Raw genomic sequence first — 13,546 nt, 5'->3', positions numbered from 1 at the left:
AATTATCATCATTCTAAATAATGCCATTTTACACTTGGTCAGACTCTACCAATAATGGCATTCTCGTTTATTCCTAGTGGAAGTAAAGTAACTGTTACAAATGTATCTCCCAGAACAAAATTATCATTGTCCAAGAAAATGATAAAACACAACATGATTGCAAACTACCTGATTCACATCAAGTTCAAAACAGAGAAAAGGGTTTTCCTACCTTTGCTGCTCTTCTTCTTGTTCTCTACAGGTTTGAAGTGGATGGTCGGGATGGAGCAGACCAGCTGCATGGGGTCAGCTTCTATCAGACAGGCGTTCTTCTTGTCCCATCCAGCTCCCTCCAGGAACAGGCCTTTCACCCACACACCGTCCTAGATACAACAGTAAAACATCATATCAGCATACTGTATAGGAAGAGACAGGCTGTGTCATAAAAGATAGTGAAAGAGAAGGTGATATCGATGGAGTTTAATTCATTGAAGAACAACTCTTCCACTGATTGTGACAGAGATGACATGGTGTTATGTACAATTTTTTACTGGTCCTTTGTACCTGAGGGAAATTCCTCTAGCTCTTTTCAACAAGCACGATGAAGATTGACAATAGCTTAACGTCCCATCATGAGGACTGCACACTTTCAAGTAGTGTACATGTTGGGTTAATGACTCAGTAGAGTTGGATTTAACGGCTTCTACATCCAGAGGCAAGGCCACTAAGCAATGGATTACGCACTCCACCTATGTCATCATTGTTGAAATTCTTGAATCTTTTACTATAACAGTCTTTTTTTTTATATAAGGGTGAAAATGCAGTTTACATCTGATTACTGAAAATTTGACCCAGAGGATGATAATCATCGTGACACACACCTTCGGTGCCCCAGTGATGTTGTTGTCGTCCACAGTGGACACCACAAACTCCCAGGACAGGGAGTCCACGGACACGCTGTTCTGCCGAGCAGACGTCTGCAGCACGGCGGTGAGGAATCCCGTGGGGAAGGTGAATCCCGCCATCCAGAAGATGACGGGCGGGTGGGCCGTCTCCGCCCACTTGGCAAACTGCTCCACCCTCTGGATCAGGTCACGAGTCCAGGCCGCCAGGGGCTTCATGGAGGGATAGGCCTGAGGGGAGACATCATCAGAGATTTACATGGAATATGATTTACATCTACTAATTATAAGTTTAGACTGGTCACATAAATGTACATACACCGTATTGCAAAAAATGCATCTAAAAGACCTCCAATACAATGTAGCCTGGTATCCAAACCCATTAAGTTAATGCATTGTACATGTCCATGGTGCTGAATAACGCATCTTACTGGTACAAGTTAGAATAGACAAATGGGCATTACAGGAAATAACCTGTGACTTGACAGAAGACTAGTAGAATTTCATGTCACATAAGCCTGAGTACCATCCTCTGTAGTGACTGCTGGCTCAATCCTTTTGCATGTTAACCAAGTAGTGACTGCTGGCTCAATCCTTTTGCATGTTAACCAAGTATTGAGCCAGCAATCACTATAATGGAACTAAAAGGCTACCCCAACATAATGTACCTGCATACATGACTGTTACAAAATAGACCATTATAGGCATTATCTGATATGCATGACTTACAAATTCCCACAACGGTGGCACAGTGGCAGCAAAGATGCAGTTGAAGGTCTCTTCAAGGTCACTGGACATCACCACAATGCCCTTGATGCCCTTCTCAAGTTCAACCAAAGACTTCCGCATGACCTCCAACAGCGCATTGTACCGTTGGATTTCCTGAAACAGAAATTGGTTGTGCTTGTCTTAGCATCTAGGTGTAGATCTAAAATTCTTTTATTCATGATCAACATTGCAAACATATAAAAATGGTGACATGAATGGAGTTGATGTTAACCACTGAAATAACAACATTTATCATTATGGTCAATAAGATTACATCGCTATAAGCATCTTTTTTGGGGGGGACATCAATGTTTTATCTAATTCATTTACATATTCAAAAAAGTGTGAAAATAACACATGTAAAAAGACAAGGGCAGGGACCAGAACCCCTCTAGCTGTGCCTTTACTCCAGACATTTGTGATGTAGAATCGCAACACTCAAGCGACCACTAATTTTCAGGTATGAATGGTACCGATCATTGTGCATTGATTGCTTTTGCAAGTCTTACCTGCAGCAGGACGACATTGAGAGGTGAGTTGTCTCCATCCAGGATCTTGGCTGTGCCCTCGTAGTCAATGTTCTCTGGCACCTTCTGTAGAACATCAGCTGCAAGCTGGAGAACCTACAAGGGCATAGAAGAATGGGATTCTCTTAGTCTGAGGGATACTGTAAAATAAATGAGCTAACTACTGACATTAAACATCAGTGCTCTCCCTTTGATGGAGGAAAGACGCTTTATCGCCGTTTTATAATATCTGCACCACCTTGTCAATATTCAATTTGGGGTGATGTAGCTTAGATTCTTCAACTGTTACATTTGCTTTGGGTATATTCTCCACACCAGCTTTAACACCCACTTGCTCTGAATTTCTAGATAAAACACTTAGTACTAAATAATACACAAAGAAAGGCAAAGCAAAGCCTTGTATCCTCACAGTCAGCAAGTCATAGCAAAGGAACGTCAGTCATCCTTGCATGTCTCCAATTTAGAACCCACCAAAAAACTTTGCTTTTGCCGTTTTCATGATGTTTGCCCATTCCGTAACACAATGACAACAAATTTCACATCAAATCCCTACCTTGTCTTCTTTGCTCTCTCCCTTCCCACCGGCCGACACCTGTGGCACCAGCGACAGCAGAGTTTCGAACAGCGTGCGTGTCTCGGTGATCTGGCTGGCGATGTCAGCGTTTGGATGCTGTCCGAAGGCCTCTGGGTGGTCCACTCCGGGTAGCATGCTGATGTACTCCTTGTAGGTCTGCAGGGGGCCGTCCTTGGGGATGTAGTAGGTGGGCAGGCTGGACAACCTGGGAGGGATGTGCAAGAGATTATCATTTACCTAATTTATGTGTATCATTGCAGCCAGTAGGGTAACCTAATCTGAGTAATGAAGCTGTTTTCATGGTCTCCTGAAAGGCGAATGCAATCCATTACAACATGTCCAAGTTGAGCCGACCCTTGGATTGAACATTATCAAATGAATCTTTCTATATTTGTAAAGAACAAAGTTGCCTTGAAATTAGTAAAGTTATGAAAAAAAGCAACTCAACAGTATGTAGGACAAATTTAGTTGGAAAAGATACCAAACCAAAGAAAATTTGATTTGAATGAAGAGATCTGTAACGGGGGCCGCCCTAAGACGGTTCCCGTCGTAAGACGGAACGGATTTTTTGCTGATCTTATCATCCATAAGTACACCTTGTTTGTTACCACTGACTATGCTGATTACAAAGGTAAATAAACCAAGTCCATGCACACAGCTTTAATTTGCATTCCAAGTATACTTTAACATATTTACTTCATGTTTTTTTTAAAAACAGAATTCTAACAGTAATGTTGACAGTGCTGAATCACTGCAGTCACCGGCCTCTGCGTATTGGCGGCTCGTGTCGCTAACTATACGAACTCTTTCAAGCAGTCACAAACTGCCATGATACACATAAATATGGGTCTTCAAATGTTTGTTGAGTTGAAAAGCAACCAAAAGGAAGCGACATAAACATTGCCACCATTGTACTCCTAAGGGAGTGTGGCCGTGAAGGTGGCAGACTAGAGAACGCTCCAAAGATTTATTTGACTGTAACAAATGATTCGTGCTGTCTATGAAAATAAGACTTGATAGAGAGATGTAGATGATATTTTCATATAATCAGACAGAGTTTTGTTGATGTTGGCGGTGTCGTTTTTTCGTAATGTTTTTTTTAGTCGGGCATTCACAATCAGTGCATTCAGCCCATTGCCCGTAACATCAGCTGGATTGTTCTAGGTACAGCCTTCCTCATGTGAGACAAGAAGTACATACAGTCACGATTTTACTGTCAAAAGAAAGCTAAAATATCATACTATTAATTTTTCTTCCGTGTACTTAAATTTACCACTTACTTCTGAAGAGAGCAAAATGTAAAAAAAGCGTACCGAGTTAGGCACACTGTCCAGCGTAGCACAAAATTGGAAGGTTACATACACGAAATTGTCTCGCAGTGTTTGCCGCTTGTAACACGCAGCGCGAAAGGTTCATGAACCACATGAATACATTTCTTATTCAAGTATGTTGTTCAAATCTATGTGTAAAAAAATCAGTCATCAAAATTTGACCACTCTCAGGCAACTAGCGATGGAGCGCCATGAGTTTGAGCGCAAGAAAAAGCGTACCGTGTTGGGGCACCTCCCGTTAATTAATAAAGCTCATAATGGTGAACCTTTGACATATATATACACCTTATATGTCTCTATTAGTACTGCAACATCTATTTGAACATGATAGTCTGTAAGTAAAGATTCAATTTGTAACACTTAACAACTGACACTGAAAACAGTTTTCTAATAGCAAGGTAAATTGCATCAAATACTATAAATATCGCATGATAGATACATCATATTACACATGATAATTTTTTTAAAAGTGCAGTACATAATACATAGACAAAGACTGACTTGTAGAAAGGAGCGGACACGGCAGCATCAGAGAAGATGTCCATGATGTAAGTCATGAGCAGCCTGCGGTCCCAGTCGTCTGTGATGTGACCTCCGTAGTTCACTCCTGCGATCAGGTACTTCAGGGCGTCCCATGGAGTCTCATCATACTCATCCAGGTAGATACTCAGCAAGTTCTCAGACACCTAATGATATGTGACAAGATGCTTTTACATTTAGCCTTGCTATTAGATGTATAGTATTTACAGTGGTATTAAGGCATGTTACTTTCTTTCTGTCTCTCTGTCTGTCTCTGTCTCTGTCTCTCTCTATATATAATATATACATATTATATGGAAATATTTTTAGCATTCCCAAATACAAGTCATGTTGCAGATTGCAAGATATTCAATGCCATAAGTAGATTTAGATATATCTTAAGATGTGACACTTTTCAAAATGCAATAATAGATATATATTTCTTGTTATCAGAAAAGATACTTTAACCCACTATCAGGTCTACCTAACTGTAATAAAATTATACAGATTTGTCATCATGATATTACTCTTTATTGCCTAGTATGTACAATCTTTTTTTGAATCTCCATTTTGTAGCTTGTAGTTGGCCATACAAGGGTCACTACTTTTTGTTGCATTGATAAAGCTTATAATTGTAGCTGACTGTATTAATCAAATGCATCAAAATTGATGCTAGCTGACTTGAAGGGATAAGCACAGAAATGAAGAGTGATCTGACCTCAAAGTCGGAGTCGTTGAATCCGTAGATGATGTTCCAGCCCAGCTGGAGGAACTTGCGGCGCTCCAGCAGGATGGAGTGGAAGAAGCAGAGCCCAAACAGCAGCTTCTTGTACTTGTCCTGTTTGTGGCAGCGCGTGAACTGCTGCTCTGTGATCAGGTTGTACAGGCGCTTCATGTTGGCCTTCAGACCCTGGGAAAGGGATTAAAAAAAAAGGTTTTAAAATGACAGAGCCCAAACAGCAGCTTCTTGTACTTGTCCTGTTTGTGGCAGCGCGAGAACTGCTGCTCTGTGATCAGGTTGTACAGGCGCTTCATGTTGGCCTTCAGACCCTGGGAAAGGGATAAAAAAAAAGGTTTTAAAATGACAGAGCCCAAACAGCAGCTTCTTGTACTTGTCTTGTTTGTGGCAGCGCGTGAACTGCTGCTCTGTGATCAGGTTGTACAGGCGCTTCATGTTGGCCTTCAGACCCTGGGAAAGGGATAAAAGAAAAGGTTTTAAAATGACACAGCCCAAACAGCAGCTTCTTGTACTTGTCCTGTTTGTGGCAGCGCGAGAACTGCTGCTCAGTGATCAGGTTGTACAGGCGCTTCATGTTGGCCTTCAGACCCTGGGAAAGGGATAAAAGAAAAGGTTTTAAAATGACACAGCCCAAACAGCAGCTTCTTGTACTTGTCCTGTTTGTGGCAGCGCGAGAACTGCTGCTCTGTGATCAGGTTGTACAGGCACTTCATGTTGGCCTTCAGACCCTGGGAAAGGGATAAAAGAAAAGGTTTTAAAATGACACAGCCCAAACAGCAGCTTCTTGTACTTGCCCTGCTTGTGGCATTGCGTGAACTGCTGCTCAGTGATCAGGTTGCAATTGTACAGACGCTTCATGTTGGCCTTCAAACCCTGGGAAAGGGATAAAAGAAAAGGTTTTAAAATGACACAGCCCAAGCAGCAGCTTCTTGTACTTGTCCTGTTTGTGGCAGCGTGAGAACTGCTGCTCAGTGATCAGGTTGTACAGGCGCTTCATGTTGGCCTTCAGACCCTGGAAAAAGGATAAAAGAAAAGGTTTTAAAATGACACAGCCCAAGCAGCAGCTTCTTGTACTTGTCCTGTTTGTGGCAGCGTGAGAACTGCTGCTCAGTGATCAGGTTGTACAGACGCTTCATGTTGGCCTTTAGACCCTGGGAAAGGAATAAAAGAAAAGGTTTTAAAATGACACAGATAAAAATGCCATTTTTCTAAGCCAGCATTGTAGTCACATGATCTTAGTCTGCACTGATAGAGAGATTTTCATCTGACCCCTATTTAAAATGATGCCCTTTGTTGATCCCAAAATTTTTCTCTGGTCTACCAGGTATAGGCAAAATGTACTGCTTAGGCCACCTGCTAAGTTAAGTGTTTTATTATCTAGTCACAAACGCTAGTCAAGTAGATGTGGTCTGTGTTGACAAAAAACTGTAATGTAATGCATCATTGTTACCCATTGCATATCTTATATAAAAAGTTTTTGTTTTGATTAAAGAAAAAAAAGCAGTAGAGACAGGGGGCGACACAGATTATGTAGCACTCACGACCCGTTGCTGCAGTCACAGGACTTCATTGTCACATCTGGAAATAGCAGCAGACAGGTCCACTATTCTTTAAAGTGATGATTAGATAAAGTTAAGTATTCTTTCATAGGAAACAAAAGTGTACTTCTCCATACCTTTGGAGGTTCAGTGGTCATCTTGATGCCCGCCTGCAGGATGGAGATGGGGAAGTCTGGGTGGGGGCTGGAGCTGAGCCACAGGCGGAAGTCAGGGTGGGGCTCCTCAATCTGCAGCTGCTCCACCAGCTTGTCCAGCTGCGGCATCCAGCTCAGCGACAGGTGGCAGTTGGCCAGGAACACCCAGTTACCCTGGACAATGGATGGATGGATTACATTTTAGGTCATGTGTGTGGCCTTGAAAAGTATAGTCTTGAAGGATGTTGCCACTGAGCATTGCAGCACATCTGAAACAACTGAACCTTACTTAAGGAACTGTACACAATATGAAGTCAGCCAGGAACGAGCAGTTGCCCTGGACGAGGAATTGATTGATAATCTGTTTAGATTATGACTCGCTTTACACTAGGTTTTTCTTAGACGTCTTGGCCAAGACCGTCTCAGCCAAGACCTTTAACGAGAGCTTTACACACGCTGTGACAAGCTGTCTTGGACTCCCTGCAGAGCAGGCTTGCAGACATTATTCTGTGTCTCTGCATTTAACCACACACTTTCCTCCGTAATAAGTAGGCAGTTTTTCCACAAATGCAGGGGAAATATAGAAGGTTGGATTGTAGTGGACTCCAACAACTATCAGAAAAAAACAGTCCCTGTTTGAAGAGGTAAAAAAAGGTGTCGAAAATAAATAAAAAAAATTTACAATGAAAAACAACCTCCTAGTAAACACAGATCCAAAATGCTGTAGAGATTGCACTTGGTAGGCTCAATGATACATACCCTTTGACCTACAAATACCGCTCAAAGTTGGCCCTAAGCAGGCTCTGAGACGAATTTTCTGAGACCGTTCTCTTTACACAGTAAAAAATGGGTCTTGGCACTCCTGCTGTGCGTCTTCACACCCCTGCTGAGCGTCTTGAGACCACATCTGATGTGGTCTCAAGACGCACAGCAGGAATCTGGTCTTGAGACCCCAAATCGCTCTTTACACTGAGGCTGAGACGTCTTGGCTGAGACGGTCTTGAGACGGTTTTGGCCAAGACGTCTCAGAAAAACCTAGTGTAAAGCGAGTGTATGTGTGTGGTCTTGAAAAGTACAGTCTTGAAGCATGTTGCCACTGAGCATTACAACGCAACATAAACAACTTAACATTATTTATTGAAGTGTAAACAATATGAAGCCAGCCAGGAACACCCAGTTGCCCTGGGTGAGAGATGGATTTTTTATATTAGATTACATGTGCGACCTTGAAAAGTACAGTGGCAGCCACTGTGCATTGCAACACATCAGAAACAACTGAACAATACTTTTGGAACTGTACACACTATGATGGCAGCCACTTGAACACTTCTGAACACATCAGAAACAACCGAACATTACCTATGGAAGTGAACACACTAAGAAGAGGAGATAGAAGACATGTCACTGTCCCAGAGACAATAATACACACATGTAGATATAGCAACAAGTCTTCATAAAGGAACCTTACCTCTCGGACACCTTCTTTGATCATCCTAGTAGCAATAGGAGCCTGCCCCTGCCCCAGAGACAGGGCGTGGAACCTGCTGGCCATTCCTGACTGTTCTGCCAGGCTCAGAAGGCTGCTGGTGGGGTCCTGAAAACGAGATGTAAAATGAGAGATGTCACCCCCATCTATACTTATACCCCATATACAATCTAATATACATGTCCTTGGTGCTGAATGCCATCCACAGACAGGTAAACACACCTGTCCCTGGTGCTGATTACTGTCCATACAGTCAAGCAGACCTGTCCTTGGTGCTGGACTCCATTCATTCACAGTCAAGCAGACCTGTCCTTGGTGCTGAATACCATCCACACACAGTCAAGTATACCTGTCCTTGGTGCTGAACACCATTGAAACACTTTGTGCCAAACACCGACCACACAGAAAAAAATCTTTTGAGTACCATAGACAAACACACAAACACAAACATACTTGTCCCTGGTAGCGGTAAATTCACATACACAAGTTTACAATAAACCCCCATGGTTAACTTTTGTCTCTTTCCAAGCAAAGATGACATAAAATAAGCAAACCAGGACCTACCACTCCAGGGGAGAGTACAAAGATGAGGGGTGTTTTTGTTGTTGAGTCGTCCACCACAGCCTTCATGTCCAGAACAGGGGGCTCCACAAACTTGGATCCCAGGTTGTTCACGATGAAGGACGTGACACAGAAGGAGACGCGGTCCGGACGGAGGGAGCGGACAATCAACATGCGCTGCAACTCATTGCAAGCATTGTCCCATTCACCTGTGGTAAGGTAGTGTAGAGTCAATATCCATTTATAACATCATTATTATACGAGAAACAAATTTGATGGATCAAGTGATGCAAAACAGTCTATAAAAACATAATGCAATTTGATTGTGATACACTAAAACTCTATGGTTATAACAAAAATACATTTTCTATCTACTGTAAGTAAAGCTGTATGTCACCTAACAGCAGCTACACTTGACTCATTTGTAAGATGGACATTTGGGGATTAATCAGAGGAGCAAACTGGAGCTAAAAAGGAAGGATATCATTTTGCTTGATGTATATATTAACAATTTTTAGGAAAACTTTGAACCCTGGTAGACTAGCCATAAATAGGGCTAAAGGGTATCTGAATAAAGGAATAAGGGAAGCAGAGAGATCATGCTTGAGATGGTGTGGAAGGGGGGTTTCCACCCTTCCAAGGTGTGGTGTTTAAGGGAATTTTAAGTAAAAATGTGGCCTTCTAAGGTTTCCTGAAGGACATAACTACTGTCAAACACAGTCACAGTTGAAGACTGTAGCCACATCTAATTTTACACTTGTCAAAGGATCTGCTCCATGGCATAAAATTAATGTGTTTGTGGCAAGGGCAAAGGAGTGCAGCACCTTTGTCACCCTTTTAACTAAAGAAAAAAAAGCAGAATTGAAGAAAGGTGTGGTATATTTTACCTGGTAGAGGTGACCTCTCCGGCTCAGAGGCTGTGTACCAGATGTGCCAGTCACGTGGGTACTGCTCAAAGGACGTCATGATCCCGTGGAAGTTGGTCAGTCTGAAAGGAAAAAAGGTGTTACTTTTACATGTATCGTATTTTCACTAATATATTATTTACACATCTGTTTTGTATTTATCTCTGATCTCTCCCAATATCTGTTAAGTTTGCCACATTTGTTAAAGTTGTATTTTGTTGTATTTTATTAAATTGTTTCCATGTGGTTGGACTCCAGGAAGAACTAACCAACCGATATCTCAATAAAATAAACAACATTGCTTCCAATGCTGTCTTAGCTAGAATCAAGGCTGTCAAGTATTTCAACCTGGTAGGGTAAAACCTTTGAGTTATGCTTAGTAATTCTGCAGTGGTTAGGAGGACTTGTCAGGTGATTTATTTTGGTTATTACAAATTTTAGCAATGCCAAATACTTTCCTTATGGGGACAAAAAGAGTATATAAAGATGAAATATCATCAAGAGGAGATTCTATACGATCGGAAGTAAGAAGCAGAACTGACTTGTCCAGTTCAGTGATGTTGTCCCAGGAAGAGTCCACCAGCCATGTTGTGCAGGGGTTGTCCATCTGGTCAGCACGGTCCATTACCTACAGATACACAAACACATTGGTACAAACTTCCAGGAACCTTCGACACACCACTGTCAAAGGATACATTTATATCATATACCTCTGTCACTGCCTGGTGCTTTACGTGTATTGTGTTAGTTCAATTCATACAAAGTCAATGCCAAACCTCTGTGTAATTGAATGACACCCTTTGGAATGGCACAACAGATTTACAGAAAGTTGGCTTTGTTATAGAAAGGGACGATTCTCCTGTGCTGAAAAGAGAATGAATTCTGTTCTTTTTGCTAACTTGCTGCAGTATCTAAATTAAATTATCATTAGTGCTTTAGTCTCTGTATAACACCCTTTGGAGTGGCACCTTAGATTTTGGAATACAAAAAAATTCTGGCAAGTTGAAAAATTGTCAGACTGTGCACCATTTTTCAGGCTATCATATAAATAATGGCACGCTATTACATCAAGGAAGTTTGCTATAGTCTTTCTCTTAATAATATCAAATTAAAGACAAATAGATAATAGATCCAGTTCTGCAATGAAAAACAAAAGTTGCCTTGTTTGAAAATGAAACATTGTGGTCAAGGACATTTTTCAGAAAGGATGAACATGTGCAATCAGGACACAAAATAGATGGGAAAGGTATTGACACTGTCATAAGTGTCGCTGAAATGAAACCTGTGTTCACCAACGGACCAAAGCATTCTGTGTGTTCACCTGACAGGTGTGTTCACATAGGCACAAAGGTGTTCACAAGTTTATCACCTGAACACCAACATGTGGATCTTACCCATGTTACCAGGCTCCTCCTTCTGTTCTTGGACCTATTCCTTTTAATGACCTTTATAAGCATGTGTTGATGGAGTAAAAGGAGGTAGGGATGAAGGGACATGCAAGGGGCAGACAAAGTCATTTCAAATGTGCTAGAATATCTAAATTCATATGAAAACCTTAAGCACTTCATTGTAGTTATAAATGTAGTAATCATCAGGTAAATGCACTAGATGTTGTTACTCCCACTTTCAGTTAATGGTTCGATACTTTTCTAGTTCGGTACTGCATGGGCTGTTGAATTGTATAACCTGTTTCCCCTGCCTTTTCCCCTGCCTTAAGTATTAGGTTTTTTTTCTACATTAAGATAGTTTCACATGTAATATGAAGGCATTTTGATTTTGCAACATGATTTTTTTAATATCTTCAAAATAAATTCTTTAGAATAAAAACAAAAATCTGGTACTGACCACTCCACCCCTGAGGAAGAAGTTGTACTCGTCCATGTTCAGTTTCCCAGCATTCTCCAGGATCTTGGCGCACATCTGGAAGGAGAAGAGCAGCTTGTGCCGCTCAAACAGCCCTCGGCAGGTGAACCTGGAAAAATCAACCACAGATTGTAGCACTGCTTATGAACCAATATCAATTATTGTCTGATCTATTTAAAGTGTCATTTAGCTTAACGATGCTTAAAAGATTCAAATGTTATAACCCATGGGGAGAAACAGAAGCTCTTCTAAAAGAAAAAAGGATGGTCTGTTGTTGTTTTTTTCTGTCTGTTTGATTCAATGTGAGAATGTATTTATACTATGATGAACAATTGTATTCAGCACCAAGAACAGATGTGATTGCCTGTGTGCGGATGGTGTTCAGCACTGGGACAGGTGTGTTTACCTGTACATGGATGGTGTTTAGCACCAAAGACAGGTGTGTTTGCCTGTGTATGGTTGGTGTTCAGCACCAAGGACAGGTGTGTTTGCCTGTGTGTGGTTGGTGTTCAGCACCAAGGACAGGTGTGTTTGCCTGTGTATGGTTGGTGTTCAGCACCAAGGACAGGTGTGTTTACCTGCGTGTGGTTGGTGTTCAGCACCAAGCACAGGTGTGTTTGCCTGTGTATGGTTGGTGTTCAGCACCAAGGACAGGTGTGTTTACCTGTGTGTGGATGGTGTACAGCACCAGAGACAGGTGTGTTTGCCTGTGAGTGGACGGTGTTCAGCACCAGGGACAGGTGTGTTTACTTTTGTGTGGATGGCATTCAGCAACAAGGACAGGTGTGTTTAATGTCCTCTCACCTGTAGACTGCATACGTGTGGTACTCGTTCAGGTTGTTGATACGCTCCTCCAGTTTGGGGCTGCGCTGACTCTTGTCAATGGAGATGACGAAGAGATCGATGTAGGCATCCAGGGAGAACTGGTACATGGGGTCGATGCGCCCCATGTCGTTCAGCACAAAGAACAGGATCGACGCTCTGGTGGAACATGGCCTGTAACCCTGTCAATAGAATAGTCTTGATGTTAGCTACTCTGAAAAATGATCATGATCAGATCGCTACTGTGAATGAATTCAATCTTGTGATGCTTTTCTTTTGTAGTAGGAGGGTACAAAACCAGTGTTGCTTTCTGGCCCAATCCAAAAACACAATATCAGTGGACTGGTTTCTGGACCAATTAGAAGGTCAACAGTAATTTTTACTGTGATGTGATTGGCTAGAAAAGGGCAGAATTTTGTCTTTCTGGTGCAAAGGTTCATTTTGACATTCAACTCATAAAATAGTGTACTGAAAATGTGTGCTGTGTACTGAAAATGACTATAACATCACTCTAGTATACAACTTAAACATAATTTGTATCAATCCTTGAGTATACTGTACCAATATAATTAGGTTCAGATCCGAATCTGACCCTCCCAGACAATACTTGGACCTGAATTGTTTGTCCAGGTACCCACCGATAATCTCAACCATATTTGTTACTAATAGTTATACCCAAACCATAAATACATGTCAATAAGATATCAACAACTGCTTGGATTAACAACTGGATGAGTTTTTGTCCCCACCTCTCTTGCAGCGTCGATCTTGATCTCTGTTTGTTCACTGATCTGCAGCTGTTCTCCGACCTCTGCAGAGGTGACCTTAGATGACTGCCAGGTGTTCACCAACTGTTCATCGTCCAGCAGGGAGCCTT

General features: G+C 41.8%; 1 protein-coding gene across 1 annotated transcript in view; it reads right to left on the bottom strand.

The window, feature by feature from the left end:
* Window positions 1-13,546, bottom strand: part of LOC118426864 (dynein heavy chain 2, axonemal-like) — a gene marked incomplete in the record, with an annotated part of 67,334 nt that overhangs the window by 1,138 nt on the left and 52,650 nt on the right. Inside the window, 15 exon segments of the mRNA XM_035836429.1 lie at window positions 212-362; window positions 861-1,112; window positions 1,611-1,763; window positions 2,159-2,272; window positions 2,730-2,955; window positions 4,583-4,767; window positions 5,319-5,510; window positions 7,015-7,206; window positions 8,501-8,626; window positions 9,083-9,288; window positions 9,967-10,067; window positions 10,527-10,612; window positions 11,830-11,956; window positions 12,652-12,851; window positions 13,419-13,480. Of these exon segments, the coding sequence (XP_035692322.1) occupies window positions 212-362; window positions 861-1,112; window positions 1,611-1,763; window positions 2,159-2,272; window positions 2,730-2,955; window positions 4,583-4,767; window positions 5,319-5,510; window positions 7,015-7,206; window positions 8,501-8,626; window positions 9,083-9,288; window positions 9,967-10,067; window positions 10,527-10,612; window positions 11,830-11,956; window positions 12,652-12,851; window positions 13,419-13,480 (2,373 nt within the window).

Source organism: Branchiostoma floridae, chromosome 12 (assembly GCF_000003815.2).
Source record: "Branchiostoma floridae strain S238N-H82 chromosome 12, Bfl_VNyyK, whole genome shotgun sequence".
Classification (NCBI taxonomy): Eukaryota; Metazoa; Chordata; class Leptocardii; order Amphioxiformes; family Branchiostomatidae; genus Branchiostoma; species Branchiostoma floridae.
The sequence above is the reverse complement of the archived record's forward strand: the minus strand, read 5'-3'. Positions and strand labels throughout refer to the sequence as shown.